Source organism: Jaculus jaculus, chromosome 4 (genome assembly GCF_020740685.1).
Source record: "Jaculus jaculus isolate mJacJac1 chromosome 4, mJacJac1.mat.Y.cur, whole genome shotgun sequence".
NCBI lineage: Eukaryota > Metazoa > Chordata > Mammalia > Rodentia > Dipodidae > Jaculus > Jaculus jaculus.
Window position 1 is genome coordinate 78058745 of NC_059105.1, and position 19577 is coordinate 78078321.

The 19577-nt window shown below is 37.4% G+C and overlaps 1 protein-coding gene and 1 non-coding gene across 6 annotated transcripts in view; one reads left to right on the top strand and one right to left on the bottom strand.

Moving 5' to 3' along the window:
• Slc4a10 (solute carrier family 4 member 10) overlaps positions 1-19328 on the bottom strand; it is a 362675-nt gene extending 343347 nt beyond the window's left edge. For all 5 annotated transcript variants that reach the window (XM_004651887.2, XM_004651884.2, XM_004651886.2 and 2 more), the window contains exon 1: positions 19026-19328. In XM_004651887.2, the coding sequence (XP_004651944.1) occupies positions 19026-19073 (48 nt within the window). In that variant the 5' untranslated portion in view covers positions 19074-19328. The remainder of the gene's footprint in view (positions 1-19025) is intronic.
• LOC123460475 lies at positions 6689-6793 on the top strand. The gene has a single exon (XR_006637031.1). It is a non-coding gene; the product is annotated as a U6 spliceosomal RNA (small nuclear RNA).
• Positions 19329-19577: the final 249 nt, after the last annotated feature.

The window sequence follows — 19577 nt, forward strand, 5'->3', positions numbered from 1 at the left end:
CTAGGATTGTCCAGCAAGTTTCAAGCTCTTACTGCCTACTAATGTTGCTGCCCAATATATCACATATGTTATGTTAAAGAAGCTTAGTGTACTGGGCTGTGTAACAGCAGTACAAAATTATCTAAAACAGACTCTCCTTTGAAACTTATAGAGCCCATTGAAGAAAAAAACTACATACATGTGTATTTATATACAAGGTTAATCATGACATACATATATATATACATATACATATATATATATACATATACATATATGTGTGTGTGTGTGTATGTATGTATATATGATAGCCAAATAATATAAAATAGATATTTAATAAGCAGACTGGACAGTGAGTATTTAGTTTACTTCCCATTAGAATTTATTTTCTTAAAAACTTTCTGTTTAATAGCAAAAAATTGGTTTCCCATTATTCCCAATGTCAAAATAACGTTAGAACATATGTTGCTTTTCTTATGTAGCTTTCTTTTTTAGCATATAGAAATTGTACAAGATAATGAGATTCATTTTGTTTTCCTATATACATATATATTTTTGATCATAATCACATGCCACTGCTATCAGCATTTATTCTATTTTGTTTTTAAGATAAAAATTGTTGATCTTTTTTTTTAATTTTTTTTTATTTATTTATTTAAGAGCGACAGACACAGATAGAAAGACAGAGAGAGGGAGAGAGAGAGAATGGGCGCTCCAGGGCTTCCAGCCTCTGCAAACGAACTCCAGACGCATGCGCCCCCTTGTGCATCTGGCTAACGTGGGACCTGGGGAACCGAGCCTCGAACCAGGGTCCTTAGGCTTCACAGGCAAGCGCTTAACCGCTAAGCCATCTCTCCAGCCCAAAATTGTTGATCTTTAATGTATATAAGAGTCATTTAGATGAAATGATGTTCTTTCAAATCCTTGCTTCAAGTACTATTCTTTGATATTCTCAACCAATAGGTTTTAATAAAGACTTGAATTTCCATTTTTTCACCTAACCCTCATGGTTCTGATGAAAATTATCCTCAATTCTAAGATTTTTAATATTTATTTTCTTAGGACAAAAAAAACTTTAAATTTTGTATCTGTCAAAAGTACAGCAATCATATAAAGAGTTTTTGGCATTTTTTAAATATGGTTCTTATTTCTGAGCAAACCAGATAATTTGTATTGGCTTGTTACCAAAGAAGAAATTCACCACTTAAGTTATGAAACAAACAATATACATCTAAGAATAACGAGATGAGTTTCATAAGTAGAGCTATGTTTTTAGCCATTCTGCTCATTGTTATATATCTCTTGCTTTTTATAGCACTTGCTCTCTGAGGTTTGACTGTGTCATCCTCTTTTATATTGAAGCCAAATACTTTTGGTTTCTTAGAATTATCAAGAATAAGAATTACAAACAAGGGCTGGAGAGATGGCTTAGCTGTTAAGGTGTTTGCCTGCAAAGCCCCAGGACCTTGGTTCAATTCCTCAGGGCCCACATAAGCCAGATGCACAAGGTGGCATGTGTCTGGAGTTCGTCTGCAGTGGCTGAAGGCCCTGGCATGCCCACTCTCTCCCTCTCTTCTCTCTCTCTATATATATCTCTATCTCTATCTCTCCCTGTGTCTTCCTCTCTCTTAAATACATAAATAATAAAATATTTTTAAAAAGAATTACAAATAAAAGTTGGAAGCATTCCAGCAACCTAACACATTCAATATGCAATTAACTTTTTCTGCTTTGAAATTTAGTTTTAGATTCTTAGAGTATAATTTTTATGATTAATGATCAAGTCTGACTAATTCTGGAACCAAGGCTTTGCCCTCTATTCAAAACTATACAAAGAATATTTGTCTATAATACATCTTCACTTTATCCAACTGAGCATTTTCCTTCTCTCAGAGGAGAATTGTCAGGAATAAAAGATGCAAATGACACTTCAAGAACTGCAGTTGTAAGCTTGATATACGGTTCTCTTGACATACATTACTCAGTAAAACTACAAAACAGCCAGGCTTCATGGGGCACACCTTTAATCCCAGCACTTGGGAGGCAGAGGTAGAAGGATTGCCATGAGTTCAAGGCCACCCTGAGTCTACATAGTGGAATCCAGGTCAGCCTGGATCAGAGTGAGATTCTACCTTGAAAAAAATAAAAACTACAAAACACTGTATAAAAAACTAAAGATCTAGGTGGCGCACGCCTTTAATCCCAGCACTCGGGAGGCAGAGGTAGGAGGATCACCGTGAGTTCTAGGCCACCCTGAGACTACATAGTGAATTCCAGGTCAGCCTGGGCTAGAGTGAGACCCTACCTTAAAAAACCAAAAAATAAAAATAAAAAAATAAAAAATAAAGATCTAAATGAATGGAAAATCAGTCCACATTAACATTTCAGAAGATTCAACATTGTCAAGATGGCAATTTACCCTATATTGATCTTCATTGAAATTCCCAACAAAATCCCTACAATGTTTTTAATAGAATTTGACAGGCTGATCACAAAACTTATAATAGAAAAAAATACTGACCTTGGCATAATTCTTAGATTCTAATTAAAGCATAACCAAAGGAGGAAAACTGATAAATTGGATCTCATCAAAATGTAAAGCCATTCAATTCAAAAGTTCTCATTAAGAAAGTAAAAAATGAGCCAGGTGTGCTGGTGTATGTCTTTAATCCCAGCACTCGGGAGACAAAGGTAGGAAGATCATCGGGAGTTTGAGGCCACCCTGAAACTTCATAGTGAATTCCAGGTCAGCCTGAGCTAGAGCAAGACCCTACCTAGAAACAACAATAAGAAAAAAAAGGGGCTGGAGAGATGGCTTAGCGGTAAAGCGCTTGCCTGTGAAGCCTAAGAACCCCGGTTCGAGGCTCGGTTCCCCAGGTCCCACATTAGCCAGATGCACAAGGGGGCGCATGTGTCTGGAGTTCGTTTGCAGAGGCTGGAAGCCCTGGCGTGCCCATTCTCTCTCTCTCCCTCTATCTGTCTTTCTCTCTGTGTCTGTCGCTCTCAAATAAATAAATTAAAAATTAAAAAAATATATTTAAAAAAAAAGAAAAGAAAAAAAGTAAAAAATGAAAGTCAGACAATGATAAATGTTTATGCAAATCATATTTCTGACAAGAAATTTGTATGTGAAATATATAAAAACCTCTCAAAAATCAGTAAGGAAGCAAGTAACCAATTTGAAAAAAAAAGTTAAAAAATTAAATCACCTAACCAGCTGAGCTGAGCTCAGTGCATCATGGAGAGAGCCTGCTTCACACTCATCGTCAGTGAGACAGAAAGTCGCCCCAAAAGGTAACTAGGGCAGCGTATACACCGAAGCCAAGAATATAGTCTGGCACTAGAAGTGCCAGTTGCACCTTCCATATCAGGGCAGGCTGCTAAAGAAAAGACAGAAAGAAGTCAAACCTAATCCAATAAGAAAAAACAAAATGCTGATGATGTGTTAGATCTGGTGTACATTTAGTCTACTTTGCCATTCTTATATAAGTTGAGGTTTTGGGTTAACTTTTGTCACTTTTAATAGTTCCTAATTTAAAATGTCTTTCTTCCTCTCTTTTTTACTTGGGGCAGGGTCTCACTCTGGCCCAGGCTGACCTGGAATCCATTGCAACCCAGGAATTTCAGCCTCAAAATTAACAGGATTAAAAGCATGAGCCACCATGCCAGGCCAGTTAAGGACCTTTGGCTTTGTTGGTTTGCCTGCTTGCTTTAATCCCCATTCATGCATAAATATTCAATGATAGTTTTGTTTGTGTATGTATACTGCTCAGTTGTATTTTAGGATGGTTCTGTATTTTCCTCCACCTAACCTACTATTGGAATCTTTCAACTATTCTTCCCACCCAAAATTGTTTACTTCTTCTCTGTTTTTCACATTCTCTCTTCCTTATCCCCTCAACCTTATTTTCCATAACTACAGTCTTCCATAGCTACAACAACCACTAAAATCTGTGGAAGATAAAAGTACCCCAACATCCTTTCCCAGATTCCTGTGCCAACTCTAGCTTTTTCAGGGTTAATACTGGCCTTCACATTAATTTACCCTATATCTCTAAAACCCTATTATCCAAAAACCCTAGTATACTTCTACTGATGCAGGATTTTTCAGGTCAAAGGAAGAGGGAATCCATAAAGATGAAAAATTATCCCAGGCCTGCCAATCCCTAATTGTGGGTTCTTATCCAATTTAGGAAATATTTTGGGTGGTAAAGACTTAAAGAAGGGTAAATTACAAATTATGAGGTTTTTAGAGAGAATTATCATCTAGGGGAAGGCTAGCAGAAAGACTCAAACTACAAGGGAATTATCCTTCTTGTCCAGCTAGAAAATGATGGGGAAATGGAGAAAATAACCTTCACAGAACAATCTCCCAAGAAAAAGTCTCTGGAGAAGGCACATACACCCACCCACAGGTAGAAGGCACAACATGAAATGCCAGAGAATTCAAAACAATGATTATAATAAGTATGTTCAAAGAAGAAAAGTCAGGCATGATGGTGGAAGCCGGGCATTGGTGATGCACACCTTTAATCCCAGTACTCATGAGGCAAGACATAAACCAAGACAAAATATGATGGATTGAAAAAGGGATTATAAACTGTGAAAAGGGATTATAAACTGTGAAGTTATAAATTCTGGCTTGATAAAATTCAGAACAGATAACAGTAGTGGAAAACAGCTGGGCATGTTGTTGCATGCTTTTAATCCCAGCCCTTAGGAAGCAGAGTTAAGAGGATCATTGTGAGTTCAAGGCCACCCTGAGACTACATAGTGAATTCCAGGTCAGCCTGGGCTAGAGTGTGACCCTACCTCAAAAAAAATCACCCAAAAATGAAGAAGAAGGACAAGGAAGATGAGGAGGAGGGGAAGCCACCACCAAAGGAATCAAAGAAGAAAATAATCTCTTGAAGAACAAAAGCAATCAACTTAATGAAATAGTGAGATCAATACAAGATAGGAGAGAGGATATAAAAATCCTGAATAAATATCAACCTGAAACACCAGAAATGAAAAGCAAAGTAAGGTAACTTAAAATCTGTAGCAAGACTCACCAATAGAATGGACCAAGGAGAGAACAGAATATCTGAGCTAGAAGACAAGATCTAGAATATTCCAACAAAGGGAAAGAAATACTAATATAAAAGGTATGAGTGGGCATTTCAAGACATTTGGAACAATATGAAGATATCAAACTTAAGAATTCAGGGTATAGAAGAAAGAAAAAAAATTTCAATGTAAACACATAGCAAGTATTTTCAACAAAGTCATAGAAGAAAATTTCCCTAAAGTAAAGGAAAAGAATGTCAGTATAGACATGGGAAGAATTTAAAACACCAAACATATAAGACTACAAGAGAATATCTCTGGACGGGAGAGATGGCTTAGTAGTTAAGGCATTTGCCTACAAAGCCAAAGGATCCATGTTCAATTCTTCAGGACCCACGTAAGCCAGATGCACAAGGGAGCACATGCATCTGGAGTTCATTTCCAGTGGCTGGAGGCCCTGGAATACCCATTTTCTCTCTCTCTTTCTCTCTCTCTCTCTCTCTCTCTCTCTCTCTCTCTCTCTCTCTCTCTCTTTCTCTCTCTCCCACCCCCTTTCTCTCTCTCTCAAATAAATAAATAAAATATAAAAAAGAGCCAGGTGTGCTGGTGCATGCCTTTAATCCCAGTACTTGTGAGGCAGAGGTAGGAGGATTGCTGAGAGTTTGAGGCCACCCTGAAACTACATAGTGAGTTCCAGGTCAGCCTGGACCAGTGTGAGACTGTACCTTGAAAAACCATAAAATAAAAATAAAAAAAGAAAGATATCTCATGTTCATGGATTGGAAGAATCAATATTGTGAAAATGTCTATCCAGGGCTGGAGAGATGGCTTAGCGGTTAAGCGCTTGCCTGTGAAGCCTAAGGACCCCAGTTCGAGGCTCGGTTCCCCAGGTCCCACGTTAGCCAGATGCACAAGGGGGCGCATGCATCTGGAGTTCGTTTGCAGTGGCTGGAAGCCCTGGCACGCCCACTCTCTCTCTCCCTCTATATGTCTTTCTCTCTATGTCTGTCGCTCTCAAATAACTAAATAAAAAAATGAACAAAAAAATTTAAAAAAAAATGTCTATCCAACTCAAAGGAATCTGTTGATTTAATACAACCCCCACCAAAATTCCAATGGTTTCTTCACCAAAATATAAAAAACAATCCTAAGATTCATTTGGAAGGACAAAAAAACCTCATATAGCCAAAGCAATTGTGAGCAACAAAAATAAGGCAGGTGGTATCACCACACTTGATTTTAAGATATATAACAGAGCCATAACAAAAACAGAATGGCACTAGCACCAAAACGGAGGTGTATATCAACAGAACAGACTAGAAAACCCAGGCAGTTACAACTATCTGATGTTTTACAAGAATGCCAAAAATATTCACTGGAGAAAAGAAAGCTGCTTTAACAAATGGTGCTGGAAAAACTGGATATCTACATGTAGAAAGATGCAAGTAAATCCTTATATCTCTCCATGCACAAGAATTAAGCCCAAATATACGAAAGATCATAAAGTCAGACCTGAAATTCTGAAACTATTAGATGAAAAGATAGGTGAATCTAATCAGCATATAGGCATAGGCAAGGACTTTCTGAATAGAACTCCAATCATTCAGGGAATAAGACAACTAATCAAGCATTGGGATCTCATGAAGTTAAAAGATTTTTGTGCCGCTTTGGCAGCAATATTCTAAAATTGGAATGATTCAAAGATTAGCATGGCCTGGGTGCAAGGATGGATGACATGCAAATTGGTGAAGCATTCCATATTTTTATGCTGCTCTCCCAACTCCTAATCCACAACCCCATAGTGAATGTCAGCAATCCCACTGAGGAGGGCTCTCAGTGGAATGGGAGCAGAGAGAAGAGAAATGATGGTACCAACATATGATGTGTCCAAACAAAGTTTCTACTTAATAAAAAGAAAAGGTAGTACAGCAAAGGACACTGTTGACAGAGCAAAGGGAATACTACAGAATGGGATAAAATCTTTGTCAGCTATATATCTAACAGAGGATTAATATCTAGGATTTACAAAGAACTCAAAAAACTAAATATTAAGATTTCAAACAACCCAATAAAAATAGGCTACACAACTGAACAGAGAGTTCTCAAAAGAAGAAATACATATATCTCAAAAACATGTTTGATGGGCTGGAGAGATGGCTTAGTGGTTAAGCACTTGCCTGTGAAGCCTAAGGACTCTGGTTCAAGGCTGGATTCCCCAGGACCCACGTTAGCCAGATGCACAAGGGGGCACACGTGTCTGGAGTTTGTTTGCAGTGGCTGGAGGCCCTGGCACACCCATTCTCTCTCCCTCTCTCTCTCTCTCTCTCTCTCTCTCTCTCTGTCTGTCTCTCTCTCTCTCTCTCCCTCCCTCCCTCCCTCCCTTCCTCCCTCCCTCCTTCTCTCTCTGCCTGTCACTCACAAATAAATAAAAATAAATTTCAAAAAAAAAAAAACATGTTTGACATCCTTAGCTATCAGAAAAATGTAAATTAAAACTATTTTGTGATTCCCTCTCACTCCCATGAGAATGACTATCATAAAGAAATCAAATGGCAATAATAGTGGTGATGGTATAGGGAAGGAGGAACTCTTTTCCATTGTTGGTAGGAATGGAACTAGTAAAGCCATTGTGGAAGTCCATGTGGAGGTTTTTGGAATAGATAAAATTAGATTTTCTCATAGTCCCCAGCTACACCACTCATTGGCATATACCCTAAGGACTCTACTCCTTACTATAGAGATACTTGCTCTTTCATGCTTATTGCTTCTTTATTCACAATAGTTAGGAACTTGTATAAGCCTAGATGCCCTTCAACTGATGAATGGATAATGAAGATGTGGTACACTTACATAATGGACTCTTATTCAGCTGTAAATAAAAATGAAATTATTAAATTTTCAGAGAAATGGATGGATCTGGGAAGTATTATACTAACTGAGGTAACACAGGTTCAGAAAGTCAAATGATACATGTTCTCCTTTATTTGTGGTTACCAGCTTCAAATATTTAGATTTGAATGTGAGTTGGAGTAAAAAAAAAAAAAAAGTCAGTAGTAGGAAGCTATTAAGAAGTTATGAAGGAGGGAAAAGAGCAGAGGACTTAATGGGATAGTACAATATATGTAAGTAGAGAGGAAGAATAGTGGGGGGTAGTCTAAAGGAAAGGGATGGAAGGAGGGTTAAAAATTTGAGTTGTTATAAATAAGCCATATGGAAACATTTCTTCACTAGCTAAAAATATATATGTTAAAGAGAGAGAGAGAATTTGGGAAGAAGTATTTTTCAGACATTGATAATGTTGTTCCCAGAAGCCATGGATGGTTATTAGAAAAATTTCAGTGACAGGGCTGGGATGCCTTCCAGAGAGTGGTTGGTCAAGGAGGTCCCTGATGTCTCCAAAACATTACAGGCTATTGCCAAGAATCCTGGCTGCCCATCAGAACTAGATGATAAAATGCTATTGCTGAAGATGTCATAGGCCTAGGCTTCAGGTCAGTGAGAAATCAAGCTGGAGGTGAGCTGGAAGATGGCTCCATATTGACTAGCTGTCAGGACGCTGGAAAGACTTATGTAGCCTGTTGGGGGAGAAAATTCAACAATGGTCCTAAACTGGTACTCTGTAAACTAGGACTTTGTAAGCTTTATGGCTGTCCACCCAGGCCAAATACACCAAATGCCATGTCTGTCCTTAGGAACACCAACTAGTCACTGATTTGGCTTGAGGCTCATTCTATGAGAGAGAATTCCAGCCTGGTACTAAAAAACCTAATAAAGAGCCTATGTGGCTTTGGAGATCATAAGCCCTAGAGAGGAACTACTACTGTTGTCTGGCTAAATAGATTTATTATACCCATCAGACTTCCCTCTAAATACTTCTATGTATTCTCATGCTTCTCTTAATTAATGCTGCTTTCGAAAATAAATGATGACATCAAAATAGAAGAAAGACTAGTTGGACAGAAAGAAGGAGAGATTTGCTATGGAGGAGAAAGGTTGGTGAAAGGGTATTATACTCATAGTATATTTATATTTGTGGAAATTGTGAAAAAAATGATTTAAATTTTTTTTAAGTCATTAAAGGTATATGAAGAAATATTCAGCATCCTTAGGAAAACACATCAAAATCATAGTAGCGCACCATTCACACTCATTAGGAAAGCTTTGTTAGGGCTATCAAAGCCTTCTGATCTGAGTTCAGTCCTGCCCAGCAACCACACAATAATTGAAGCTAAGTGGCACATGCATCTGTACTACACATTTGCCTATGACAACAGGAGATTGAGTTATGTCTGCAAATATAAGACAGTAGTGAACATTAGCAATATCTTTAGAAAGTATAGATTTTGTAGTAAGAAAATGTTTTAGCACTATGTGTGAGTCTATGTGTGTGTGTGATCATTTTTAATTTTTATGAAAGCTTTATTAACCATTGCTTATGTATCTAAATATGGCTAATAAGCCAGGCATGGTGGCACAAGCCTTTAATCTCAGCACTTGGGAGGCAGAGGTACAATGATTTCTGTGGTTGAAGGCCAGCCTGAGACTACATAGTGAATTCCAGGTCAGCCTGGCTAGAGAGAGACCCTACCTCAAAAAACCTAAATAAATATGGATTACATAAGTATTTTTCAGATCCTAGGGTCTCTCCCAAAAAACAATAAAGGAAAACAACATCTTACTAGGTAGAGGATGCATCTTTTTCATATAATACATAGCATAAAATTCACTGTTGTAAACTTAAATATATATTTATTATCTACTTATTTGTTAGACAGAGAAAGAGAGAATGAAAATGAGTGCACCAGAATCTCTCACCACTATAAAAAGAACTCCAGTTGCATGCACCACTCTGTGCATCTGGCTTCATATGGGTATTAGAGAATCAAACCCAGGTTGTCAGACTTTGCAAGCAAGTGTCTCACTGATCCATCCCTCCAGCCCCAACTATTAAACAGTTATTAGTATGTCCATAGCATTGTATAGCCATCACTATCATCTAATTTCAACACATTTCTATCACTCCCCCTCCCCCGCCAAAGAAACTGTACGTATTAGTAGGCACTTCTACTTATTACCTATCCTCCAGCTATTTTGTGTTGCTAAGATTTGTGTACTCTACACATTTCATGTAAGTAGAATCATGTAATGTGTGCTCAACAATATATTCCATAATATCTTGTATCACAGTACTTCTATATTTGATTAAACAGTATTTTATAGTGACATACTATTTTATTTTTAATCATCTTTGAAAGAATGACGTTACATTTTAAATAGTTTATTTATTTACTTGAGAGAAAGAGGCAGAGAGAGAGTGTGTGTGTGTGTAGAATGAAGTTACACTTTAAATAGTTTGTTTATATATTTATTTATTTACTTGAGAGAAAGAGGCAGAGAACGTGTGTGTGTGTGTGTGTGTGTGTGTGTGTGTGTGTGTGTGTGTGTGTGTAAGAGAGAAAGAATGGTCACACCAGGGCATCCAGCCACTGCAAACTACAGACTCACGTATCACATTGTGAATCTGGCTTATGTGGGTTCTGGGGAGTTGAACTTGGGACCTTTGGCTTTGCAGGAAAGCACCTTAACTGCTAAGCCATCTTTCCAGTCCTGAAGTGACTTCTTAATTAGAGTACATTTCAAATTCTAGCTAAATACTCATTAGCTGTGTGAAACTAAGTATTTTACTCATTTCTCTGCCCCTCAATTTCTCATTTATAAGAGTAGAAAACATTAGCAACCTTTCAGGATTATCATAAGGATTTGAGATATTGGTACCTATAAGTCTGAAACAATATCTATTATTATTTCACAAAGGTTGCCTAATTATCATTTTAATTTGTCACTCAAATGGTGCTGCTATGCTAAAACAAGAATTTTATAACAATTTAAAGAATGGTAAACTGGGAATCAAAACATTCACACTAGGCTGAGGTCTGACATTAACTAGAATAAATGGTACATCATTGGCTATGTCTTCTTAGATCTTTGAATTTCAGTTTCATCATCTGTAAATTAGAGAATTAGTCCAAATTCTAGCCTTTAAATGATATCTATATTCGTCTCATCAAACATGGCTCAGGGAAATTTTGCAGAAGAGGGGGAGCAGAAAGAATGTCTGAGCCACATGTTGGGTCATGATATGCAGAGACATTTATCGTACCAATAACTGTGGGCTAACCCCACAATGCACAGCCCATATACCTCAACAAGGAGGGGCCAGTGGGGAGGGGGTAGGTCACGGATGAGCCTAATAATGGTACCAAACTGCCTGTACTTGCAGAATAATATATATATATATATATATACACACACATTATATATATATAATAATATATATATATACACACACACACATACACATATGGCTGGAGAGATGGCTTAATGGTTAAGGCACTTGTTTGCAAAGCCAAATGACCCAGGTTCAATTCCCCAGGATCTACTTAAGCCAGATGTACAAAGTAGTGCATGTGTCTGGAGTTGGTTTGCAGCCACCGGAGGCCCTGGCATACCCATTCTCTCTCTTTCAAATAAGTAAATAATTTTTTTTGTTAAAAAAAAAAAAAGTACTTTGTTGCAAAGCCTGCTGGCTTGGGTTCAGTTTCCCAGTACTCACATAAAGCAAGACACACAGGATGGCTCATATGTCTGAATTTCACAGTGATAGAAGACTGTGGCATGCCCATTCTCATTCTCTCTTTCAATCCCCCCTCAAATAAACAAAGATATTAAATATAGATAGATAGATGATAGATAAATGATTATGATACATAGATGACAGATAGATAGATGATAGATCAGTAGATCAATAGTGGATAGATGATGATGATAATAGATAGATAGATAGATAGATAGATAGATAGATAGATAGATAGATAGATAGATAGGGCTGGAGAGATGGCTCAGCAGTTAAAGGTGCTTGTCTGCAAAACTTGATAGCCTGTGTTCAATTCCCAAGTACCCACATAAAGCCAAATGTACAAAGTAGCACATCTATCTAGAGTACATTCACAGTGGCAATAGACCTTCACATACCTGTTCTCTCACTCTTTCTCCTTGTAAATAAATAACAAAAATATTAAAAATATAAATGATTCCATCTATTAAAGAAATCATATGAATAATTCTTCAAAAGAAAGTATGAGTGGTTCACTGTTATTTTCTATTAAACCTTCAGGAATAATTGTACCAATTCTCTACAGCCTCTTGCAGAAAATGAAAGGAGTCTAAATATTTTCAATCTAAGAGGCCAGTATTATCCTAAAACCATAGCCAAACAAATGGAAGGAAAAACAAAGAATGACTACCTATCAACATCTCTCATGCACATGAATGCAATTATTCCCCCAAAAAAGTTAAAAATTAAGTCAAATAATATATTAACAGAACTATACACCACAGCCCAAATGAATTTATCTCAGGAACAAAAGGCTAATTCAGCATTCTATCATATCAATACCTAAAGAGGAAAAATCACATAATCATGCCAATACAAAGAAAAAGCATTTGATAAAAATCGAATTCCCTTTCATGATTTAAAAATAAACATTGAACTGGAGACAATTACTAACTTCCTCAACTTAATCAAGAACATCTACAAAATTCCCACAGCTAATATCATATGCTTCATAATAAGAAACTCAAAGCTTTCCCACTAAGACAAAGATGTCGTTTCTATCCACTGTTTCTCAACACTTATTATTTTCATTAAATTAATAAAAACAGGAAAGAAAAAATAATATAGAGTAGTAAGTAAATATGAAATTGCCTTTGAAGACAACATAATTATTTATGTTGAAATTATTGATGTAGAAAACCCTAAAGAATAATAACTGAAGACCCTCATAAAAATAGATTTTAAAGCCAAGTTAAAAAATGTAAGGTTAATGTACAAAAACCAAATACTTGACTACATTCCAGCAATAAAGTAGAATTTAAATTTAAAATATAGTATTATTTGCATTGCCCCCCAAAAAGTACTTATATGTAAACTTAATACATATACATATATGTATAAATATAAAATCCATGTAAAAAAAATGGAGAAATACCCTGCGTTCAGTGTGAACATTCAATATTGTCAAGATATCAGTTCTTCCCAACTTGATGTACAATTTAATACAATCACATGCAAAAGAAAAACATTATGTAAGTATCAACAAACTGATTATGATGTTTATGTGAAGAGGCAATAATCCATAATGGCCAGTACACGATGGAAATAAAAGAACAAAGCTAGAGGTCTGATACTCCCAACATTGACTGGTTGTAAATATACATAATAAAAAGTATGGTATTAGTGAAAACATAGACAAAGACCCCCAGACATGCAGTAACTAATCCTCAATAAAAGAGCAAAGGCAGTAAAAACCATGATATGCTTTTCAACAAGACTAGACTATCTGGGCATCCACATGCAAATAAAGTAAATAAATCTAGATACACTTTACATATGTAACAAAACTAACTCAAAGTGAGTCAGAGATTAAATTTAAAATGCTAAACTGTGAAACCCCTAGAAGATAGTTATGAGAACAACTAAATTACAAAAGGTTTGACAATGACTTTCGAGATATAACAGCAAAGACATAGTCTATGAAAAGAAGCATTAATAAGCAAGACTTCATTATAATTAAAAGGCTATGCTCTGTAAAAAGATACTATGGAGATAATAAAAGGGCAAATCAAATAATGAGAGAAAATATTTACAAAAGATGCATCTGCTATACAAATATCTCTTAAAGCTCAATAAATTTTTTAAAGTACAAAAAACAGACAACCCAATTAAAAGTGGGCCAAATGCCAGGCGTGGTGGCTCACGCCTTTAATCCCAGCACTTGGAAGGCAGAGGTAGATGGATCACCATGAGTTTGAGGCCACCCTGAGACTATATAGTGAGTTCCAGGTAAGCCTGAGCTAGAGTGAGACCCTACCTCGAAACCCCCCCCCCAAAAAATGTGGGCCAAAGATCTTAACACACTCATATTACAAAATGAGATATAAAATGTGAACAGGGGCTGGAGGGAAGGCTTAATAGTTAAGGCGTTTGCCTGCAAAGCCAAAGGACCCAGGTTCAATTCCCCAGGACTCACATTAGCCAGATGCACAAGGGGGCACATGTGTCTGGAGTTCGTTTGCAGTAGCTGGAGGCCCTGGCACACCCATTTTTTCTCTCTTTCTCTCTCTCTCTCTCCCTCCCTTTCTCTGCCAAGTAAATAGATAAATAAACAAACAAAAATTAAAATTTTTAAAAAGTGAATAGGTATCAAAAGTTACCTAAGGAGGGACAGGAGAAAAGGAGGGAGGGGGGAATACATAAAACTAAAGTTAGTATGAATAACTACTATAGAAACCTATTTCTTTGTGAGCGATATTTTGGGTGGAAGTACCCTGCTGGAGTGAAGAAAGCTTTACTCTAAAGCCATAGGTCATTGCAGGTAAATCCCAGTGCCAAAGATAGGCCATCCCCAAATCCCCAGTACAGTGAGCTCAGGGCATCCCATGAGGCCCCCAAAACAATGCAAGTCATTGCCAATGTACTTGATTACCCACAAGAACTAGATGTTAAGATACAATTACTGATGACACCACAGGATGCTGTCATAGCACATTGAGAAATCAAGCTGGCACTGAGATGGAAGCCATCTCCCTGCTGGCTAGCAGTCAGAGTGCTAGAAAGCAGTATGCAAGCAGCTAGGAGAGAAGAGTTAACTAAGGTCTGAACAAGCAATGAACCAATGAATGCAGTAGCATATAACTAAGGTGGTAATTACTTGCTCTCTGATATGAGGCCTGTTCAATGGGAAGAAATTCATGACTGGTACTAAGAATCATCAAGTCAAAAGCCTGTAGCTTAAAAGGTCATACTAGACCTAAAGGGAAGCTTCCACTGTTTGTTGGCTAAATGGAGAGATTAAATGGCATAGCATTAAAAAGTTGGTCATAGATATTCTCCTAGAAAACTTTTCTAGTAAGTTGAAAATTGCCAGGTCACTCAGATTCAAATTCAAAATAGAATATCAAAAAAATGTAAATCATAGCACAATATCACTACCTTCATACTTCTAAAATATTAACTCTGTCCTTTGAACTGATTTCACATTATTGTTAGATATACATATATTTACATACATATGTATACATATACATATATTTACATATATATGTATACATAGACATATATACTTCAATATATCTATCTCAAAAGCTTATAGCAATGATAACATATTTCCATAAAAAGTGGCAGTCTCTTAAATAAAAGTCAAATTGAAGGGCAAGGGAGATGGCTCATTGAATAAAGCACTTGTCAAACAAGCATAAGTACCTGAGTTCAGTTTCCCAGACCTCACATAGAAGACAGGGTGGGCTTTTGTAATCCAACACATGGTGACATGGGAGGTAGAGACAAGAGCATTTCCCTGAAGCAGGCAGACCAGCTAGCCCAGCAAATCCAGTGGTAAGAGGTCCTCCCTCAAACAAGGTGGAAAGTGGGTGTGACCACCCAAAAGGTGTCTATAATCTCCACACAGGCACCATGGTGTGCATATACCTGCCTTCACACATAACTTCACTCACATACACACATATACACACATATGCCAAATAATAATAATAATAGTTATTATTGAATCCTATCTCAGGATTATATAATGAACTCCACCAAGCAAGAATTTTTGTCTATTTTGTTCACTGCTGTATCTCCAGAACCAAAAATATGCCTGGGTAGGCATAGGCATTAAAAAAGTAAATGGATCTTCTGGATTTGCATGTTCCATAGCTGATGACCTAGTAGTCAGTTTGCTACCAAAACTATACTATACTCTGCTCCCTGAAGAGCGAGTGTCCTAACCCTTAGAGTAGTTAGGACATATAAAGTGTAATGATGGCTAGTCTAAGCAAAGGAAAATGATTTTCAGTCTTCATAGGAAGGACTAGAGAATAGGGAATAATAGATCCTCACCCTCCAAACCATTCAGATGCCCTTTGTTTATGCTAAATGGTGGTAAACCTTATGACATACAATGACAATATTTTTTTTAATATTTTATTTATTTATTTGCAAGGAGAGAGAAAAAAAAACAGTTGTGTCAGGGCTTCTGTCACTGCAAATGAACTCCAGATGCATGGGCCACTTTGTGCATCTGGCTTTATAGAGATACTAGGGAATCAAACTATAGTCATTAGGTATTACAGGCAAATGCCTTGACTGCTGAGCCACTTCTCCAGCTCCAAAAATAATTTCTTGCTTAACTTATATCAGAATTAGTATATTTACTCACTTGGCATATCCATTCTTACAATTTTTTTCATGTCTCGCTTAGTTACCTACTTCTAAGTGCCTTAGTCCCCAACCTACTTTCAGCTCTTAACATCTTTCCAATTGGCTTCCCAACCATATGTACTTTCCATAGTGATAACTAAAATACTACACTTCCCTCAATTGCTTGGCCTTTTATAGTACTATTTACTTTTTTTTTTTTCCTCCTTAGTAGACAGTACTAAAAATCAATATTCCTAAGAAGCCTACATCTAGAATTCTATATTTCTAACAATAATAAAAGTAACAAATATCTTTTATTGAATATCTATCTAAATGTTGGAAATTTCACATAGTTTATTTCACTTATTTATTACCAAACCCCCAAACTTTATAGCATTCCATTTTCATTGTTCAGCTGTAGAATCCGAGATATATCTTTTACAAGGTAATAGAATAAGTAGCTATGGTAGATTCTATGGAATGTTTTCTTAAAGTATATGCCATAGTGTTTCTCAGATAATTATTTACAAGATCATCTGATCAATTTGCTAAAACAAACCCCAAAGCTATTTCCTTCTCATTTAAGAACATAAAAATCCAAACCTATGAATTGATTGCATTGAGCTAGGTTAAAACTTTAATATAAAACCATTGAATCCTTTCTCATTTTCAAACTAGGTTTAGAAGACCTATATTCTAGTCTTGGCTTCCTTACTATGTGACCTTAAGCATGTTACTCATACTCTATGTTCCTCAATTTCTCATCTTTAAAATAACAATAAAATTTAATTTACATAGCATTACTTGTTTAAAAACAACAAAATCAAAAAAAAGCAATTGGAGGAATTGAAAAAAAACTACACAAATGTAAGGTTGAACTAAAAATTCACTGTGCTTTCTAATTTCTGAGGCTTATTATAATACATTGCTAATGTGGTTCTGTCTTATCGCTGATCTGTACTTCTATTTTGTAATAGCCATAAACTTGTGGAGTTTTTTTTTTTTCTAGCCAAACTCCTATATTCCTTGCTCTTTTGAGCCACAATTCGGTTACCCATCTAGCCCAGTTAATGTCATTTATTTCTAAATTCCTCTAGATAATCCTCATTTGGTCTTAAATTCTTTAACTGCTCCCAACAAGTGACAATCCATAAGCCACATCAAACTGGCTTCAGCCTGTTTTTCTAGGACAAATTCCAACCCCCACTCCTTTCTGCCACAAAAACAGAGTGGGATTTTTCCCTTTATATATAATCATTTCTGATTCTCCATCCTGTAATTCCTAGATGTAGCTCCTGCCTGTTATCTACAGAACAAGTTTATGAATGTCATTAGCACTATGCATTCTTAGTAACCACAGAACCCTAATTTATGTATAGGTTCAAGTTTGGGAAGATGCACAAATATTTTACTCATATATGTGTAATAACTCCATTGTGACACCACACAAAAATGGCTCCACGTTTAAGTAGGCAATCTAATTGAGACGTTTGCTTTTTCCCTTCTGTGACAAAGCTCCTGCCCTTAATTTAGGCTTCATTCATTGTGGTGATTCCAACGTTCTTCCCTTATATCTGCTCCCTCCCGGCCCAAACCGGCGTCCTGAGGAGCGCTGGGCATGCTCTGTAGCCACAGCTGATCGCTGGATGCAAACGAATCTTTTTTGTAGCATTTGAGCCCGGCAGAAGAGAGAGGTAAAGTCTGAAAATACAATGGCCCAGAATTTACTCTCTCCTCCCACAGTGTCATGGTATCTTTTGATTTAATTGTGTGTTCAAAGGTTAGACATGGAAGGTCCCTAGGTCTGCAAGGTGGCTCACCAACTGATAGCCTGGGGTCTGATTTGGTGCAGGGCAGGATTACTGCTGTTCTGAGCTGTGATCATGCTGATGACGGCTGGAAGCTAGCATTTGGAATCTGTGCGACACAAGTAAATACCGAGGGTTTTTTTTATTCTTTTTGTTCCTCCTATAAAAACAGCAACATCGGCTGCCCAGATTAAAAAAGATGTTGCCTGGAGTCCAAAGTCTGGGAGCCAGACAGAGAGATTGTGTAAAAGACAGGCAAATCAATCATTTATCCAAAAATTAAATATGGGCAGACGACTTAAGGATCAGGAGATAAACAGATGGGGGTTTCCAAATGACAGTTCAGAAACCTTTCAGACACTCAAATATGAATCCTGTCCACAGAGAATGCATACCTTCTATATACATGAACCATGACACATTTTCCTCAGAGACTGACAAATCTCTTCTCCGACCCCCCTCCTTGTTCCTCGTTTCTGCAGACTAAATCTCTAGAGCTTCAATAGCAGCAGATTCCCTCACTTTATGCCTGAGGATGAAGCACGGAAAGAAATTTATCAGGGATTGAACAGAATAAAAGAGAGCTGCTTTGCAGGGGTTTGAGCCACCACCGCAAAGCCTGAAACAGAAAAACCGGCAGCAACTGACAGAGAGAAGCACACAACTGCCCCTGCTGCTAAAATCTAGCCAAACAGCAACAAACAAGACATTTCATCACCATAGTGCATCCATATTGAGAAGGGGGGGGGGGGAATCATGTGCTTTGCTTTATGCATTTTACTCTTCTAAGATGGGAAAAGACCCCTTTCCATATGTCCTGGGAGCCATCCACCACACCAGAAGTACACTCCCTGTACCTAGCCAGCACACGACTTGCCTGACAGGTTTTGCAGCAAAACGGCTAATCTATTTGACAGCAGGTTGTCTCTTACCGTAGGCAGCAGCGGCTCCATTTGGGCTCCCTGATCCTTAATCTCCATGTTCTGTGATGCTTCCTCCGGAATAAGCACCTTGTTCTGCAGTGTCTTCGGTGTCTTACACTCAGCCCGGCACTCGTTCTGCTTAGTATTCGGATCAGGTAGCTCTGAAGCAGGAGGCAATTGCACACTCCAACTCACCAGAGTCACATGGCTCCTACTCACTCGGGCTGCTGGCCAGGTTTTGCACAGAATGTCTTGGATCCCTGGGCCAGTAAGAGAGATCCCCCAAACCTTGTATCATTACCCACAGCCAGTTGCTTATTTAAAGTACAGCCTACAGTACTGCAAGCGGAATAAGCATTCAGAATTTCACCTGAGATGCTAACTTCCTATATCAAGTTCAAGCTGGCCTCCAACAAACTCAGTCTGATTTTGACACCTTGGGGCACTTCATTCCAACAGCAAGAGAAACAGTTGAAACAAGATGATATTAATGCAAAAGGCTTACTAGGTGTTCTGTTCTGCGTACCTGACATCTTTTAAAATAGGTAAGATGACCTCAGA